This window comes from Entelurus aequoreus, linkage group LG12 (genome assembly GCF_033978785.1).
Source record: "Entelurus aequoreus isolate RoL-2023_Sb linkage group LG12, RoL_Eaeq_v1.1, whole genome shotgun sequence".
NCBI classification, from domain to species: domain Eukaryota; kingdom Metazoa; phylum Chordata; class Actinopteri; order Syngnathiformes; family Syngnathidae; genus Entelurus; species Entelurus aequoreus.
In genome coordinates this window covers 63533010-63554063 of record NC_084742.1, presented here as the reverse complement: position 1 = coordinate 63554063, position 21054 = coordinate 63533010, and the positions used below count along the sequence as shown (strand labels likewise).

Here is a 21054-nt window from a genome sequence, read left to right as displayed (position 1 = left end):
CAGGCTCTGACACGATTATCAAGCTCTGCTGTGCATTGTTACAACAAAAATAAGAAAAAAATGTGAAAAACTCAGTATAATGTTTTTCCACACATTTTTTATATTCATTTATTTTTTCAATTTCTCTTTTTTTTTCTCGTTATATTATGTTTTATATCTTCATTTCTTTTATTTTTGTCATCTTAATAAATATCTATCATTCATGCTAGTTGAAAAGCGCTGTCATTTTTGTCAATTTTTCCACGAATATCCCGATCTCTGAAGTAATGTTATGCTTTGATACGCTCTGATACGCTCTGATACGAATTAGTTGCCGCTTTATTACCGTTCCTCACGCTTTGATCCCTCTTTGATACGCTTTAAATCACGTTTTGATACGTTTTATTACGCTTTATTGAACTTTATTACGCTTTGATGCGGTCCTGACGCTTTAAATCAGGCTCTGGCACGATTATCAAGCTCTGTTGTGCATTGTTACAACAAAAATAAGAAAAAAATGTGAAAAACTCAGTATAATGTTTTTCCACCATTTTTTATATTCATTTATTCTTTCAATTTCTCTTTTTTTTTCGTTATATTATGTTTTATATCTTCATTTCTTTTATTTTTGTCATCTTAATAAATATCTATCTTTCATGCTAGTTGGAAATATTAAAAGGCATTTGTTTTATCCACCCATCCATCCATCCATTTTCTACCGCTTATTCCCTTCGGGGTCGCGGGGGGTGCTGGAGCCTATCTCAGCTACAATCGGGCGGAAGGCGGGGTACACCCTGGACAAGTCGCCACCTCATCGCAGGGCCAACACAGATAGACAGACAACATTCACACACTAGGGACCATTTAGTGTTGCCAATCAACCTATCCCCAGGTGCATGTCTTTGGTATATAAATAAATAATAAATAAGTATATAAATAAATAATATATGATAAATAAGTATATAAATAAATAAGTATATAATAAATAAGTATATAATAAATAGGTATATAAATAAATAATATATACTAAATAGGTATATCAAAAAATAATATATAAAAATAAGTATATAAAAAAATAAGTATATAAATAAGTATATAAATAAATAATTTTTATAATAAATAAGTATATAAGTAATTAAGTATATAATACATAAGTATATGTTTTTATATTTTATTTATTTATTTTTTATCGTGTTCTGTTTGTGTTGTGTTATGTTTGCTCGGTTCTCGTGTTATTTTTAACCTGCCCATTGTACAGCACTTTGGCTACCCCTGTGGTAAATTTTAAATGTGCTTTATAAATAAAGTTGATTTGATTTGATTTGATTAAATAAATAATATATAATTAATAAGTATATAAATAAATAATATATGCACCCATTTTTTTTATTCCTTTATTTTTTCAATTTTTCTTTTTTTTCCCCCGTTATATTATGTTTTATATCTTCATTTCTTTTATTTTTGTCATCTTAATAAATATCTATCTTTCATTTCTTATGCTAGTTGAAATTAATTAAAGGCATTTCTTTTATAAAACGTAACATATTCTCTTTATTATTAACATTTTCACACAGAAAAATTATAGACAGTAATGTCAAACTGCAACATCAAACAGCAAACTCTAAAGAAGTACAGAAACAATGATCATCGTATAAAAAAGGCAATGATGCAAAAGAGAATGGATTTGTAATCCTGTGTTGGTTTTACATGTCACTAGTCAATATCACAGTCACTTCCTATTTGTAGGGGTCCGCGCTTTGAACCAAGATCTGTTAAGCTTTCCTACGCTTTTAGTCAAGTTTTGCTGAAAATTTTTTTGGCGAACTTGCCGCATGTCCCGCTTCACTACAAGCTTTCCCACGATCCATTAGGACCCTCACGCTTTAATCAGGCTTTGTTACGCTATAACGTCGCTTTGCATGCCGCTTTAAAGCGCCGTTGGTGTGAACCTAGCATAAGGCGTGAAGAGAATGTTAGGAGCTAACCGATTTATACCGAAGGGCAGCAATGTGATTGTGGAGGGAGAGTGTGATCAGCGCGCCTGCAGGAGCAAAGGTCACCGCCTCTGTGGATGGGGTTGAGGGCGGAGCACCATCGGATAGGGGCGGGGCATGTGCGGACGGCGAGACACAGCTGGCAGGTGATTAGATTTCACAGGTAGTATGTGGTAATCTAATCATCTGTTGTCTTTAACAGAGAGCGGCCGGGGAGCAGAGAGAGAGAGAGAGGATACGGACGTGGCTGAAAGGTTGCGTTCTGCTGGAGAGAAAACTTGTGTTAAAAACAATCCACTACTAGCGACCACGCAGTCTGATAGTTTATACATCAATGATGAAATCTTAACATTGCAACACATGCCAATACGGCCGGGGTTAACTTATAAAGTGACATTTTAAATTTCCCGCGAAACTTCCGGTTGAAAACGTCTATGTATGATGACGTATGCGCGTGACGTCAATGGTTGAAACGGAAGTATTCGGACACATTGTATCTCAATACAAACAGCTCTGTTTTCATTGCAAAATTCCACAGTATTCTGGACATCTTTAGCAATTTGTTTAATGAACAATGGAGACTGCAAAGAAGAAAGCTGTAAGTGGGATTAGGTGTATTAGCGGCTGGCTGCAGCAACACAACCAGGAGGACTTTGACTTGGATACCAGACGCGCTAGCCAACGCTAGCCGCCGACCGCATCGATGATCGGGTGAAGTCCTTCGTCGCTCCGTCGATCGCTGGAACGCAGGTGAGCACGGGTGTTTTTAGCATAGCTCTGACGAGGTCCCGTAGCTAAGTTAGCTTCAATGGCGTCGTTAGCAACAGCATTGTTAAGCTTCGCCAGGCTGGAAAGCATTAACCGTGTAGTTACATGTCCATGGTTTAATAGTATTGTTGATTTTCTGTCTATCCTTCCAGTCAGGGGTTAATTTATTTTGTTTCTATCTGCATTTAAGCACGATGCTATCACGTTAGCTCCGTAGCTAAAGTGCTTCGCCGATGTATTGTCGGGGAGATAAAAGTCACTGTGAATGTCCATTTCGCGTTCTCGACTCTCATTTTCAAGAGGATATAGTATCCGAGGTGGTTTGAAATACAAATCCGTGATCCACAATAGAAAAAGGAGAAAGTGTGGAATCCAATGAGCCAGCTTGTACCTAAGTTACGGTCAGAGCGAAAAAAGATACGTCCTGCACTGCACTCTAGTCCTTCACTCTCACGTTCCTCATCCACAAATCTTGACGTCACGCTACTTCCGGTACAGGCAAGGCTTTTTTTTTATCAGCGACCAAAAGTTGCAAACTTTATCGTCGATGTTCTCTACTAAATCCTTTCAGCAAAAATATGGCAATATCGCGAAATGATCAAGTATGACACATAGAATAGATCTGCTATCCCCGTTTAAATAAAAAAAATTCATTTCAGTAGGCCTTTAAGACCTTGTTGAAACCTGCACGCTTGGCTCTTGTGCCGTGTGTACAGTGGAGCTGCTAGGAAGCCACTTCCTCAGCGATGTTTGGTTGAATGAATAAGGTAACACCATCCCATACATTGTGACTGCTTTGAGTAGAACAAGAACACACTCCAATGCTGCTGATCTGAGCGAGCATAACAAGTAATAATACGTTTTCATTTGGTTGGAATTCATTAGCATCAGCTTCCTGAAGTAGGAACCATTCACCAGATAAGTAAATATCACTCTTCAAGGAGAGCCACTTGGTCTTCCTGGCAACTAATGACAACCCTATTCAGAGAATGTTGGTCACATTTTAAAAGGCGTTTCATTGGCTGTTCCGGCCAGAAGAGATAGTTGTCAGAAGAATTAATCATAATTTTTAAGGCCAATAATATGAATCTTTTTCAGCCGGCTATGACCCAAGATGGAGTTTTAAGGACAGTTGAACGCAATGTCAACATTCATTTAAAGCAGTGGTTCTTAACCTTGTTGGAGGTACCGAACCCCACCACTTTCATATGCGCATTCACCGAACCCTTCTTTAGTGAAAAATAAATTGGTTTTTTTCAAATTCAAGACAAAGTTATATGTTTTTGGTAACACTTTATTATGGGGAACATATTCTAAGTAACAAAGACTTAAAGGCCTACTGAAATGAATTTTTTTTTATTTAAACGGGGATAGCAGATCTATTCTATGTGTCATACTTGATCATTTCGCGATATTGCCATATTTTTGCTGAAAGGATTTAGTATAGAACAACGACGATAAAGATTGCAACTTTTGGTATCTGATAAAAAAAAAGGCTTGCCCCTACCGGAAGTAGCGTGACGTAGTCAGTTGAACATATACGCAAAGTTCCCTATTGTTTACAATGATGGCCGCATGAAGTGAGAGAGATTCGGACCGAGAAAGCGACAATTTCCCCATTAATTTGAGCGAGGATGAAAGATTTGTGGATGAGTAAAGTGCAAGTGAAGGACTAGTGGGGAGTTGAAGCTATTCAGATAGGGAAGATGCTGTGAGAGCCGGGGGTGACCTGATATTCAGCTGGGAATGACTACAACAGTAAATAAACACAAGACATATATATACTCTATTAGCCACAACACAACCAGGCTTATATTTAATATGCCACAAATTAATCCTGCATAATAACACCTGCGTGTTTGTTACGCCAGCTCCTAGCTCCTCTGCTAGCTCCTAGCTCCATAGAACACGCCAATACAATTCAAACACCTGATCAACACACACAATCACTCAGCCCAAAAGACCGTTCACCTAACCCAAGGTTCATAAAGCTTATATATTTTTAAAAAGTTACGTACGTGACGCGCACGTACAGTACGGTACGTGTTATGCTAGCTCCTAGCTCCTCTGCTAGCTCCTAGCTCCATAGAACACGCCAATACAATTCAAACACATGATCAACACACACAATCACTCAGCCCAAAAGACCGTTCACCTAACCCAAGGTTCATAAAGCTTATATATTTAAAAAAAGTTACGTACATACGCAAAAAAAAGCCAAAGCTGCATACTCACAGTAGCACGTCTGCGTCTTTGTCATCCAAATCAAAGTAATCCTGGTAAGAGTCTGTGTTGTCCCAGTTCTCTACAGGCGTCTGTGTATCGAAGTCAAAAGTCCTCCTGGTTAGAGTCTCTGTTATCCGAGTTCTTCCATCTTGACTGCATCTTCCGGGAATGTAAACAAAGAAGCGCCGGCTGTGTACTGTTGTTGCTGACTACGTTCGAAAAAATACGTCCATTTCGCACCGACAACTTTCTTCTTTGCTTGCTCAGCTTCCTTCTCCATAATGCAATGAACATGATTGCAACAGATTCACCAACACAGATGTCCAGAATACTGTGGAATTATGAAATGAAAACAGAGCTTTTTTGTATTGGCTTCAATGTGGAAGGCATACCCGTGTTCGCCGGTCTACGTCACGCGCATACGTCATCCTCAGAGGCGTTTCGAACCGGAAGTTTAGCGGCAAATTTAAAATGTCACTTTATAAGTTAACCCGGCCGTATTGGCATGTGTTATAATGTTAAGATTTCATCATTGATATATAAACTATCAGACTGCGTGGTCGGTAGTAGTGGCTTTCAGTAGGCCTTTAAGTCTTTGTTACTTAGAATATGTTCCCCATACTGAAGTGTTACCAAAAACGTACAACTTTGTCTTGAATTTGAAGGAAAAAAAACATTTTATTTTACACTAAAGTAAGGTTCGGTGAATGCGCATATGAAAGTGGTGGGGTTCGGTACCTCCAACAAGGTTAAGAACCACTGGTGTAAACAGAGCGATGTCCCCATTAAGTAAGCATTGCACACACACACACACACACACACACACACACACACACACACACACACACACACACACACACACAGTCGTGGTCTAGCCCAAAGCATGCAGCATCCAACAAAGACCACATGGGCAAAAATTTGAGTCTGTTTCACAACAAGCGTCCCGTGACATGGCCAATGCAGAGGGGTGTGTGCGTGAGCGTGGAGTCACATGACCTCAAGTTAAATACCAAGTGGCTGCATAGCAATGCAACAAAGCTGACGACCGGGCTGCAGCACACACACACACACACACGCACGCACACATGCACACCACACCTGGCCAGTAGCTAACATGGACGCTGCTTATAAGAAAATCAACGGAAACTACGCCCAGGATGTGGATGCAGACAACCAGGAGACCGGGGTAAGTTCTGACTCTTTGAGATATTGGACCACAGGGAGCTCGGTGTCAAAATTGCATTCATCCTTAGAGAACACATACATTGGGACTAAAATATTCCAAGTACGATGGCAGAATGGGGTGTCAAATGTGCACCAGTAGGGGACAACGAGCTGACGGACAAAGATCTTCCATGATCTCTAGCGACCGCCAAGCCGCTGTGGTTGTTTGGCGTGTAGGCGGTCCAAAGTGCGGCCAGCAGCTAGTTATTGCCGTGTTCCGAGGAGCAATGCGGAACATTACAGGGGAGGTTTTAAAAAAATACAGCAAATAAGAAAAGTTTGCAAGAAAAAGTTCAAATGTGGCAGCATATCTTGACCTATTGGATTGTTTTTAATAATATGTGAATAGGTTGGTGCGATTTATACTCCGGAGCGAATTATAATCCGAAAAATACGGTACAGAATAAACCACATGATGTTAGCACATCAGTTAAGGAAAATGAGTAAATTTACATTAATAATGTCATTTACTCAATGTAACATTTTCATAACATGGTCACTACTGCCTAGTTTCTCTTGTTATATACTGTTATATTTGTATCCTTATTGTTGCTTTTTATTTTTATTCTTATCGTAATATTTTCTATTTTATTTCCATTTATACCCCCATATTATTTACTTCTTTAATTCGATCTCAATTCTGTACACTGCTGCTGGAATTTTAATTTTCCTGAGGGAACTCTCCTGAAGGAACCAAAGTAGAATCCATCTATCTATCTCTATTAATATCACACTGTAATTTGATTATGATATTGTTATTCATTTATTCTTATAGATCCGGGGTGTCCAAACTTTTTCCACCGAGGGCCGCACACTGAAAAATCAAAGCAAGCAGGGGCCATTTATTTAAAAAAAAAAACAATACAATATATGTATAAAAAAAATATACATTTAGGCCTCCACTCAGGCTTGATCCCGGGGACCCCAAAGGGTTTTGGTCCAAAAAATATTAAAAATGTGTCATTATTCAGTATTATTATTTTTATTATTATTCAAGTTTTAAATCTCTAGATCAACATTAGGTCTATCTGTCAATATAACGTTTTTAAATATTTAAGTTGTATGCTCTTTTTGTCAAAGAAAACCATGTTTTTTTTATGAAAAAAAACACAAACTATGAAATATTTTCACCCAATAAAATTTTTTAAGTGGAATATTTGAGATGATGTAATAATTAGAGCCTTAAAAAGGTCAATAACACCGTTGATTTTAATTCATTATTATTTTTTGAGCAATGACACTTAAAAACAAATCACACTAAAATTATTAAAAGGGTCCTACTCATTAAAGTGTTACAAAATAAACTACCGGTACACATTTTTTTTTACTGTTTACATTTAACTCAATAGTCTCAAGATCAACTTCAGATCTGTCCGTCAATTATAAGTTTTATTGTTGTTTATGTTTTTTGTTTGTTCGTTTTAGGCCCTTCTTTAAAAAAAACAGCTCAGTTTTTTATATGGCAAACACAAAATATGCAACATTTGCCCCCAAAAAATATCTCAAAGTGGAATATTTAATGTGACGTCAATAATTCATAATGACATTGATTTTGATTCACTATTATTTTTTAAAGAAAGAAACAGCCTGCATGGCAGCTTTGTGTTATTAGAGTAAACATTGCAACATGTTCTTGTTACATTTCACCTGTTTGCTCTTTTATACCACTTTTTATGTTTTTAATTTTTTTCAACCGTATTTTTAAAATGTGCCGTGGGGCCGTTAAAAAATTACGTGCGGGCCGCAAATGGCCCCCGGGCCGCACTTTGGACACCCCTGTTATGGAGAGATTAAAATGACCAACAATGGGAGCATTTTTAAATTCCACCTATTTGACCGATGGACATTATCACATAGTTAATACAGAAAGTATAAATAATGACAAATAAAGACAGATGTAAGTGCAGAAAAAAAACAAAAAACAAAGCATTGATATCGACATTTTCAGAATGTGTTTGCGCTATTTTTTCCGAAATGTAAAATCCGTAGTTGTCTTTATTTTTAGGTTATCATTAGAGATGTCCTATTATATCGGACTGACAATATTATCGGCCAATAAATGCTTTATAATGTAATATCGGAAATTATCGCTATCGGTTTCAAAAAGTAAAATGTATGACTTTTTAAAACGCCGCTGTATGGAGTGGTACACGGACGCAGGGAGAAGTACAGAGCAGTTTCGTCTCCCAGTCATACTTGCCAACCATCCCCATTTTCCCGGGAGACTCCCGAAATTCCGTGCTCCTCCCGAAAATCTCCCGGGGCAACCATTCTCCCGATTTCCACCCAGACAACAATATAGGGGGCGTGCCTTAAAGGCACTGCCTTTGCGTGCCGGCCCAGTCACATAATATCTACGGCTTTTCACACACACAATTGAATGCCACGCATACTTGGTCAACAGCCATACAGGTCACACTGAGGGTGACCGTATAAACAACTTTAACACTGTTCCAAATATGCGCCACACTGTGAATCCACACCAAACAAGAATGACAAACACATTTCGGGAGAACATCCGCACCGTAACACAACATAAACACAACAGAACAAACACCCAGAAACCCTTGCAGCACTAACCCCTAAACCCCCCCCCCCCCCCCCCCAACCTCCTCTTGCTCTCTCAGGGAGAGCATGTCCCAAATTCCAAGCTGCTGTTTTGAGGCATGTTGAAAAAAAAAAAAATGCACTTTGTGACTTCAATAATAAATATGGCAGTGCCATGTTGGCATTTTTTTTCTCCATGACTTGAGTTGATTTATTTCGGAAAACCCTGTTACATTGTTTAATGCAGGGGTCACCAACCTTTTTGAAACCATGAGCTACTTCTTGGGTACTGATTAATGCGAAGGGCTACCAGTTTGATACACACTTAAATAAATTGCCAGAAATAGCCAATTTGCTCAATTTACCTTTAACTCTATGTTATTATTAATAATTAATGATATTTACACTTAATTGAACGGTTTAAAAGAGGAGAAAACACGAAAAAAATGACAATTAAATTTTGAAACCATAGTTTATCTTCAATTTCGACTCTTTAAAATTCAAAATTCAACCGAAAAAAAGAAGAGAAAAACTAGCTAATTCGAATCTTTTTGAAAAAATTTAAAAAATAATTTATGGAACATCATTAGTAATTTTCCTGATTAAGATTAATTTTAGAATTTTGATGACATGTTTTAAATAGGTTAAAATCCAATCTACACTTTGTTAGAATATATAACAAATTGGACCAAGCTATATTTCTAACAGAGACAAATCATTATTTCTTCTAGATTTTCCAGAACAAAATTTTTAAAAGAAATTCAAAAGACTTTGAAATAAGATTTAAATTTGATTCTACAGATTTTCTAGATTTGCCAGAATATTTTTTTTAAATTTTAATCATAATAAGTTTGAAGAAATATTTCACAAATATTCTTCGTCGAAAAAACAGAAGCTAAAATGAAGAATTAAATTAACATTTATTTATTATTCTTTACAATAAAAAAAATTAATTTACTTGAGCATTGATTTAAATTGTCAGGAAAGAAGAGGAAGGAATTTAAAAGGTAGAAAGGTATATGTGTTTTTTCTCTAAAATTGTCTTTCTGAAAGTTATAAGAAGCAAAGTAAAAAAAATTAATGAATTTATTTAAACAAGTGAAGACCAAGTCTTTAAAATATTTTCTTGGATTTTAAAATTCTATTTGAGTTTTGTCTCTCTTAGAATTAAAAATGTCGAGCAAAGCGAGACCAGCTTGCTTGTAAATAAATACAATTTAAAAAATAGAGACAGCTCACTGGTAAGTGCTGCTATTTGAGCTATTTTTAGAACAGGCCAGCGGGCTACTCATCTGGGGCCGTACTTATCAAGCTTCTTAGAATTACTCCTAAGAAGTCTGCTAAGAGTTGACTTAAGAGTAAATAAATTCTTCGCTGAAAGCTGCACTTAAAAGTTAGTTATCAAGCGTCTTACTCACACTTTCAGCGAAGTGTAGGACTGAATCTTAAGTGTCACACTCAGAGCTGAATTACGACATTACTATGTGCCGTAAACGCAATTTTAGGTGACGTCATTTCTGTGTCCATAGAAATGACCAATCACGGAAGGGAATCCGTTGTCTAAGAATAAAGAAATATCTTGGAAATATTTAAGTGGACAATGGGAGTGTATATTTTGACAATAAACTACAAAATAATACAAAACAAACTAGTCCCCGCCGGCACTCACGCTACTGCTCCCTCTCTTCTATCGCCCACACACTCACTGACGTCACTCACCTCACGGCCACACACATACGCTACTGTCATAACATTTTCTTTCCAATTCATTAATTAGGCAACTAATTTGAAACTGGTGTGGGTGGCTCTATATATACTAGCCCACTGCAGACACATGCAGAAATCAACAAGGAATCGAAAAGTATTAAATCTGTGACAAAAATAATATCCGCTCTGTCTAAACGATACCGTTTGATCAGCTGCTCGTCATTAAAAAAAAAAAAAAACATTGTTCCGTTCCCTGAACGTTCGCGCACGTCTCTCTCGCCTCAGTGCCATCCCCTGCTGGCAACTCCTAACCACTTAAGACACCTCTGAAGGTCTCTTAAATATCGTGGAGAGTAGGAGTGATTCTTAGACTTAAGAACGTTGATAAAAAGCTTTTATTCTTAAGTTTGAGAGTAGGACTAAATTTCGCAAATTCTCAGGACATAAGTGTAAAATGGCACTCTAAGAAGCTTGATAAGTACGGCCCCTGGTCCTTACGGGCGACCTGGTGCCCGCGGGCACCGCGTTGGTGACCCCTGGTTTAATGCATCCAGCGGGGCATCACAACAAAATTAGGCATAATAATGTGTTCATTCCGCCACTGTATGTATCGGTATCGGTTGATATCGGAATCGGTAATTAAGAGTTGGACAATATCGGAATATCGGCAAGAAAGCCATTATCGGACATCTCTAAAAAATAAATTTTCTTCCTCATCTTTTTCCATTTTCATACATTTTTAAAAAAGCTCCAGGGAGCCACTAGGGCGGCGCTAAAGAACCGCTTATAAGCGGCCTGAACTAAAAGCCAGTGGCCCTTTGATTTGATTTTGGTGAAAAGTTTGGGATTTTAAGAACTTTTTTATGTTTTGGCAACAGCCGCTACAACTCCATTGTTTTGTTTTTTACACACAATGTTTATCTGAGGGACTAACACAAAAAACAGGGCAGCATTTCCATCAAAAAGCGAACCATATTGAATGCAGGGAGTAGGTAACACAAGATAGCAGTCAAATGTATTTTTTATGCTGACAATGTTCCTACTTATGTCATGACTTATATTCATTTGTGTCTCAGTCAACAATATTTCAATGTAAAAGTTCTCACATGTTTGAAGTAGGGCTGCAACTAACGATTAATTTGATAATCGATTAATCTGTCGATTATTACTTCGATTAATCGATTAATAATCGTATAAAAGAGACAAACTACATTTATATCCTATCCAGTATTTTATTGGAAAAAAACAGCATACTGGCACCATACTTATTTTGATTATTGTTTCTCAGCTGTTTGTACATGTTGCAGTTTATAAATAAAGGTTTATTTAAAAAAAAAATAATAATAATTTTTTTTAAAAAAAATAAATTAAAAAAAACTCTGCGCATGCGCATAGCATAGATCCAAAGAATCGATGACTAAATTAATCGGCAACTATTTTACTAATCGATTTTAATCGATTAGTTGTTGCAGCCCTAGTTTGAAGGCAGCTGTAGCCCCCTCTCCTCCATGTACTCTTGCCAGTTAAACTCCGCCTCCTCCATGGACTCGGGGTCTGATTGGACGGGACAGAAACGTCAGAAAGCTGCTGTTTTGAGGCATGTTAAAAAAAATAACGCACTTTGCGACTTCAATAATAAATATGGCAGTGCCATGTTGGCATTTTTTTTATCCATAACTTGAGTTGATTTATTTGGGAAAACCTTGTTATATTGTTTAATTCAGGGGTGTTCAAAGTGCGGCCCGGGGGCCATTTTTTTAACGGCCCCACGGCACATTTTAAAAATACGAATGAAAAAAATTAAAAACATGATAAGTGGTATAGAAGAGCAAACAGGTGAAATGTAACAAGAAAATGTCGCAATGTTTACTCTAATAACGCAAAGCTGCCATGCAGGCTGTTTCTTTCTTTAAAAAATAATAATGAATCAAAATTAGGGATGTCCGATAAATGCGGTAAAATGTAATATCGGAAATTATCGGTATCGGTTTTTTTATTATCTGTATCGTTTTTATTTTTTATTAAATCAACATAAAAAACACAAGATACACTTACAATTAGTGCACCAACCCAAAAAACCTCCCTCCCCCCATTTCTTTCTGTTATCAATATTCTGGTTCCTACATTATATATCAATATATATCAATACAGTCTGCAAGGAATACAGTCCGTAAGCATACATGATTGTGCGTGCTGCTGGTCCACTAATAGTACTAACCTTTAACAGTTCATTTTACTCATTTTCATTAATTACTAGTTTCTATGCAACTGTTTTTATATTGTTTTACTTTCTTTTTTATTCAAGAAAATGTTTTTAATTTAGTTATCTTATTTTTTTTTTTTTTTTTAAAGTACCTTATCTTCACCATACACGGTTGTCCAAATTAGGCATAATAATGTGTTAATTCCACGACTGCATATATCGGTTGATATCGGTATCGGTTGATATCGGTATCGGTAATTAAAGAGTTGGACAATATCGGAATATCGGATATCGGCAAAAAGCCATTATCGGACATCCCTAATCAAAATCAATGTCATTATGAATTATTGACCTATTCAAGGCTCCAATTACGTCACATCTGAGATATTTTTGGGGAAAATGTTGCATATTTTGTGTTTGCCATATAAAAAACTGAGCTGTTTTTTTATAAAGAAGGGCCTAAAACGAACAAACAAAAAACATAAACAACAATAAAACGTATAATTGACGGATAGATCTGAAGTTGATCTCGAGATTATTGTGTTAAAAGTAAACAGTAAAAAAAAATATATATAATTTATTTTTTAACACTATAATTATTTGGATCCCCAATAATTTTAGTGTGATTTGTTTTTAAGTGTCTTTGCTCAAAAAATAATAATGAATTAAAATCAATGTTGTTATGAGTTATTGACCTTTTTAAGGCTCCAATTATTATATAATCTCAAATATTCCACTTAAAAATTTTATTGGGTGAAAATATTGCATATTTTGTATTTTTTCCATTAAAAAAAACAGGGTTTTCTTTGACAAAAAGAGCATACAACTTAAATCTTTAAAACCGTTATATTGACAGATAGACCTAATGTTGATCTTGAATAATAATAAAAAATAATAATACTGAATAATGACACATTTTTAATATTTTTTGGACCAAAACCCTTTGGGGTCCCCGTGATGAAGTCTGAGTGGAGGCCTAAATGTATGTTTTTTATACATATATTGTATTGGTTTTTAAAATAAAAAATATTAAAATGGCCCCCGCTTGCTTTGATTTTTCAGTGTGCGGCCCTCAGTGGAAAAAGTTTGGACGCCCCTGGTTTAATGCATCCAGCGGGGCATCACAACAAAATTAGGCATAATAATGTGTTAATTCCACGACTGTATATATCGGTATCGGTTGATATCGGAATCGGTAATTAAGAGTTGGACAATATCGGAATATCGGCAAAAAAGCCATTATCGGACATCTCTAGTTATCATGCCATGATTTCACCAGTCCGGGAACAGATTTTCCTCCATGTGGCCCCTGAGCTGACACCCATGTGGTTTATGGACCAGTTAATTACGTGCAAAGCCTGGCCTTTCTATAACCCGGCTGATATGTGGAAACCCGGGAAAATGGAAAACCGGATCTTACGAAAATGTGGGGTGTACAAAAACCGAGGTAACAGTGTGTTTGAGTCAAGTGGCCGCGGCATGTTTAGATTTGAGTCCATGTCATAAAAGTTTAAACGGTAGGTTAAAGGTTGAGGTGTACAGATGTTTTTTGCTGCACTTAAACATCAAAAGACAGAGCCTAACTGAGCCTAGTCTATAAAATCCGCTACACCGCCCTGATACCGAAGTACATGTCAAACTACTTCCTTAGCGTAAATGACCGCCATAACCACAACACCAGGGGGAGCTCCACTAACCACGTTAAACCCAGATTCCGATCTAACAAAGGTCATCCTCCTTCTATGCCACATCAATGTGGAATGCACTCCCATCAGGTCAGGGGGGTCAAAGTCAAATACAGAGTGGGACAAAATGTAAAACTGAACAAAGCCGCGGGCCAAGGTTGAACAAATTAACCTTTTAATCGCAACCCAAACAAGTTTTGCATTGAATATTGAACAAGCAAGGCTTATATAACTTTATAGTGACATGCAAAATCCAGTTTCAAATAATAATAATAATAATAATAAAATATCAATGGCATATCAAATACAATTAAAATAAAAATTTAATGCCTCTTTTCTTTTTGCAGCCTGCTGAGGTAAATATCAACATTCACTTTTTCCACAGGCTAATACATTTGAAAATAAAATAACAATGAACAAACCAACCATTCAGGACATTAAACGGCTCAGTTCGCAACACACTGATCTAATCTGATGTGCCCAAGCCAGATACCAGCCATCTTTTCTTGGATGTTAGTTCATTAATGTCGGGGCTCAGGCTTTGAGCTGAGGCAACCTTCATTATCCAACCAAGGTGTTCATCAGAATCAGAATCAGAAGCTATCGTCACGTCCGCTTTTCTCCATTCTAACATCGGGCAGACCCAGTCATAAGATAGGTGCGGCTTCTGTACGCACACACACGTGAATGCAACGCATACTTAATCAACAGCGATACAGGTTACACTGAGGGTGGCCGTATAAACAACTTTAACACTGTTACAAATATACGCCACACTGTGAACCCACACCAAACAAAAATGACAAACACATTTCGGGAGAACATCCGCACCGTAACACAACATAAACACAACAGAACAAATACCCAGAGTCCTTTGCAGCACTAACTCTTCCGGGACGCTACAAAATACACCCCCCGCTACCACCACCCCCCACACACATTTTATTTGTTTTTTTACATTTAGGGCTCCCGGAGACCATAAAGGCTCTAAGTCAGTGGTGTCAAACGTACGGCCCAAGGGCCGGATCAGGCCCGCGAACAGGTTTTATCCGGCCCGCAGGATGAGTTTGCTAAGTATAAAAATTGACCTGAAATTTTTGAATGAAAGAAACAGCTGTTCTAAATGTGTCCACTAGATGTCGCAATAGCAATTCTTTGTATTTTTGTAGATGATGCTACATATGTACAAAATAAACCACATAATGTTAGTACATCAGTTGAGGAAAATGATCAAACTACATAAATAACATACTGTAATTTTTATATAATTTTCTTATCTTAATAGATTGAAAATGAACACCAATGAGTTGACTGATGAACATTATCACATAATTTATTCAGAAAATATAAATAACGACAAATAGATAGAATACTATTAACCACAACATGTAAGTGTAAAAAAACAACAACAACATTATGATTTGTATATTTTCTGATTGTACTTCTTCTATTCTTAAACAAAGAAAACAATCTGAAGTCGTCTTTATTTTTAAGTTATCGTGCCGTGATTTTACCAGTTCGGCACACTTGGGAGTAGATTTTTCTCCATGTGGCCCCCGATGTAAAATGAGTTTGACACCCCTGCTCTAAGTCATTAAAATGTTAAAAACAAGTCAAATTATTATTATCTCTTTATAATTTAACGCTTACAGTAAATATCTACAGTATATCAACTTAAGGTTGATATAAAGTAAAAAATAAAAAAATAAAAGGTTTTATGCCTTTTCTGTCAAAGACAACTTTTGTTTTTTTTATAATAAAACTGAGATATTCAGTATTTCCCCCACTGCCCAAAACATTCAGAAAGCAATGTTTGATGTGAAGTAATTAGAGCCTTAAAAAGATCAATAATGCAGGACACCATTGATTTTAATTAATTATTATTTTTGAGTAATCACAGTGAAAAGATAAATAAAATCCCATTAAATATATTTGGGATCCAAAAGGTGCCCCACTCATAAAGTGATACATTTTTATTCGTTTTTTAAAAAAAAACTTTCAACCCTTAAGTTACAAGATCAACTTCAGATATATCTGTTGATTTTACGTTTGAACTATTATTTTGTTTGTTTTATGCTCTTCTGTCAAATAAAACGTTGATGTTTTTGTATGGAACCCACACAATATATGCAATATTTTCCACCTAAAACTTTTTAAAGTGAAATATTTGAAATAATTGGAGCTTTGAATAGGTCAATAATTAATTATAACATTGTTTTTTTGGGTTTTTTTTTAGCAACGGCAAAAAAAGAAAAATAAAGATAGACAAAGACTTGTCCAGGGTGTACCCCGCTTTCCGCCCAAATGCAACTGAGATAGGCTCCAGCACCCCCCCCGCCACCCCAAAAGGGACAAGCAGTAGAAAATGGATGGATGGAAAAGAAAAAAAAACTGCCTGCATGGCAGCTTTGTGTCAACATTGCAACTTTGTCTAGTTAGATTTCACCTCATTCCACTTTTTTTTAATGTTTTTATTTTTTTTATTTTTGCAATGGCATTTCCAGAATGTGTGGCGGACCGGTAAACAATTAGCTGCGGGCCGCACTTTGGACACCTGTGCTGTATCATGAATTGATTAACGTGGACCCCGACTTAAACAAGTTGAAAAACTTATTGGGGTGTTACCATTTAGTGGTCAATTGTACCGAATATGTACTGTACTGTGCAATCTACTAATAAAAGTTTCAATCAATCAATCAAACAGTTAAAAAAAAAAAGTTTAAAAGTCAAAATGTGTCGTTCTCAGACGAGGAGGCGGGGCTCCATGTACCTGGAGGAGGAGACCAACAAGAAGTCTGAAGTGATCACCTGCATTTTCTCCCTGAAGGAGGAGGTGGGAGCGTTGGTCAAAGCGCTGCGACTTTTTGAGGTAATGATATCATCGTCATGCTTATCAGTATCCTGCTGGCTGTGGTCACGTGACCTCAGAGGATACAGCAGCTGATACCGTCCTCAAGGACACTCGCTGCCAGAACGCCAAACATCTCAAGCTGACGACGCTCTTGTTTAATGATGCTCAAGGCCAATTGGCCGCTGGTCACGACCGAGTACAGTGTTTCCCATAAACTGCCAAGATACCGAGTAATTTGCATAATTTACTACAATTATATGATTTTCTCTAAAAAGGCTAAAAAAATGTATACTTACTAATTAATAATAGTTTTGTTTTAAACGTCCATCCATCCATCCATTTTACAATATAATTACAACACTTTATGTACATATTTATATACAGATTTGAACAATAAGTTATTCACTGAAATATATTAATTGTGGTTCTTACAAAAAATATATCTTATAAAATATGAACGCTAAAATGTCTCTTAAAGCTCTGCCCCTTTAATTAGTGCATACTAAATAATTTAACTTTAGCCTACTACTACAACCATATTATTTACCAGCAACATAAAGTGAAACAGAGGCAGAGGTGTCCTGCCACAGTCAGTAACAAATAAACAGAAAACAGTAGTGGTCAAATACAAATAAGGCAACAAGAGAAGTATCCTACACTTCTACTTTTGTAAAGTAAATCTGAACAGCCTATATGGGCATCTAACATCAACTATATGATTTGCCTGAGAAGCTGGAGAGGAAAATAATAATAATAATAATAATAATTTAAAAAAAAAAAAAAAAAAAAATTGTGGCGGACGTAATTCTTTCGTGGCGGACCGCCACAAATAAATGAATGTGTGGGAAACACTGGAGTAGTGTGACTAGAACTAAAGTCTGCGTGCCCCTTTAATTAGTGCATACTAAATAATTTAACTTTAGCCTACTACTACAACCATATTATTTACCAGCAACATAAAGTGAAACAGAGGCAGAGGTGTCCTGCCACAGTCACTAACAAATAAACAGAAAACAGTAGTGGTCAAATACAAATAAGGCAACAAGAGAAGAATCCTACACTTCTACTTTTGTAAAGTAAATCTGAACAGCCTATATGGGCATCTAACATCAACTATATGATTTGCCTGAGAAGCTGGAGAGGAAAAAAAAAAATAATAATAATAATAATTAAAAAAAAATAAAAAATTATTTGTGGCGGACGTAATTCTTTCGTGGCGGACCGCCACAAATAAATGAATGTGTGGGAAACACTGGAGTAGTGTGACTAGAACTAAAGTCCGCGTGCCCCTTTAATTAGTGCATACTAAATAATTTAACTTTAGCCTACTACTACAACCATATTATTTACCAGCAACATAAAGTGAAACAGAGGCAGAGGTGTCCTGCCACAATCAGTAACAAATAAACAGAAAACAGTAGTGGTCAAATACAAATAAGGCAACAAGAGAAGTATCCTACACTTCTACTTTTGTAAAGTAAATCTGAACAGCCTATATGGCAGGGGTGGGCAATTAATTTTTACCGGGGGCCGCATGAGCTACCCGAGCACTGCTGGAGGGCCACATCGACAATATTTCAATTAAATTTTGCTCAATATTATTTTTTATATACACCGTAAGATAAATAATAATAATAATAATAATAATAATAATAATTAATTATAATAGTAATACTTCAACATAGTGTGTGTAACAGCATTCCATGACTAATATAAATAAATTAACATTAATAATAAATGACAGTAAAATAAGCACACGTATGACTGAGGAGTCATAGTGTAACTTTGTGTGGTGTTTGAGTTGTCCGACTTTTTGTGTGGCCATAAACGCACCAGTGGTTTAGTGCTATGCGTGTTGGTGACAGATGACAAGTTGGTTTTGGCCTGGTTTGTACGGCAGAAAATGACTAGTTTTTCGAGATAGAATTGTTTTACTCATGTTTTTGGTGTGGTTATGTCCGAATATAAACAGTTTTGCTCAATAAAGTGATCGATATAATTCCTGTCCTCGAAGCATCTCGATAGACGTTACAATAATTGAACGGTGTTCAATTGAACGGTGTTGACGAACACCGTTAGGGCCGCTTGTTGTCCCTGTCACTCAAAGTTGCATTGCACAATTACATAGAATAAATATGTTTATTTTGTTTAGAATTCAGATGGGATTTGATTTGGTGCGCGGCATATATTTGCTGCGCGCAGCTGACGCTTGAGCAGTGCGCAATTGCGCAGGCACGCACCTTAGAGGGAACGTTGCTTGGCAGTCCATGTCTTGTTGAAAACACGGCATTCTTCATCAACTTTTCTCTTTTTAGCGTTTCGGGTGTAAACCGTGCATCACTTGTCGCTGCATGTGCACCTTCACTCGCAGGTTACACACGCCCATAAATAATACTTTTCAAAATAAAAGCAGCACAGTTGTATTGCGCGCACGACATAGATGTTTTTTCAACTTTATTTTGTTATTTTATGATTGCAGCTGTTCACATTCACTCACAATCACGCACACGCATACGTCCACACGGAAGTAATACAAATAACGATTTTCAAAACAAAAGCAGCACCGTTGTATTGCACACTCGACATAGATACTTTTTAAAATTTATTTTGTAATTTATAATTGGCCTCACGCGGGCCGGACAGGGACGCACAAAGGGCCGGATGCGGCCCGCGGCCCGCAGAATGCCCAGGTCTGCTATATGGGCATCTAACATCAACTATATGATTTGCCTGAGAAGCTGGAGAGGAAAAAAAATAAAATAATAATAATAATTGAAAAAAAAAAAAAAAAAAAAATTGTGGCGGACGTAATTCTTTCGTGGCGGGCCGCCACAAATAAATGAATGTGTGGGAAACACTGGAGTAGTGTGACTAGAACTAAAGTCCGCGTGCCAGGACGCCAAAGACTACGATCTCACCCGTAAATGAATATTTAACATTTGACTCTAACGAGCTTCGAAAGGTTGAGCTTGTTTTTCTAAAGCTGAGAGAGAGCCGCTAAACAAACACTTCTAATCTCCCATTGATCCACTGACCCACCTCCTGTCTGCAGGTGACCCCCCCTGTTCAAACTTACAACACACGGGAGAAAAACACATATGCCGCTTTAACCACATTTATATTCTTAAACATCACGCTTGACTACAACTGTCACAGTTTTCCACGCAAGTCGCGAAACTAAAACATTCGACACTTGACTAAAGAGTCATCATTTTAATGTGCAGAACCCAAAAGCAGTGAAGTTGTCACGTTGGGTAAATGGTAAATAAAAAGAGAATACAATGATTTGCAAATCCTTTTCAACTTATATTCAATTTAATAGACGGCAAAGACAAGATATTTAACGTTCCAACTGGAAAACTTTATTTTTTGCAACTATTCGCTCATTTGGAATTTGATGCCTGCAACAGGTTTAAAAAAAGCTGGCACAAGTGGCAAAAAAGACTGAGAAAGTTGAGGAATGCTCTTATTTGGAACATTCCACAGGTGAACAGGGCTAATTGGGAACAGGTGGGTGCCATGATTGGGTATAAAAGCAGCTTCCATGAAAGGCTCAGTCGTTCACAAACAAGGATGGGGCGAGGGTCACCACTTTGTCAACAAATGCCTGAGCAAATTGTTTAAGAACAACATTTCTCAACCAGCTATTGCAAGGAATTTAGGGATTTCACCATCTACGCTCCATATTATCATCAAAAGGTTCGGAGAATCTGGAGAAATCACTGCACTTAAGCGATGGTATTACGTACCTTCCATCCCTCAGGCGGTACTGCATCAAAAAGCGACATCAGTGTGTAAAGGATATCACCACATGGGCTCAGCAACACTTTAAAAAAACCCACCGTCAGTAACTACAGTTGGTCGCTACAT

At 36.9% G+C, this 21054-nt stretch overlaps 1 protein-coding gene across 2 annotated transcripts in view; it reads left to right on the top strand.

Moving 5' to 3' along the window:
- Nucleotides 1-21054, top strand: part of pah (phenylalanine hydroxylase) — a 244337-nt gene that overhangs the window by 168828 nt on the left and 54455 nt on the right. The window contains exons 2-3 of one of the 2 annotated variants that reach the window (XM_062066411.1): nt 6031-6153; nt 17080-17202. In XM_062066411.1, the coding sequence (XP_061922395.1) occupies nt 6082-6153; nt 17080-17202 (195 nt within the window). In that variant the 5' untranslated portion in view covers nt 6031-6081. Of the gene's footprint in view, nt 1-5997; nt 6154-17079; nt 17203-21054 lie in introns of those variants that run through there. The other variant, XM_062066412.1, reaches the window with a different exon arrangement.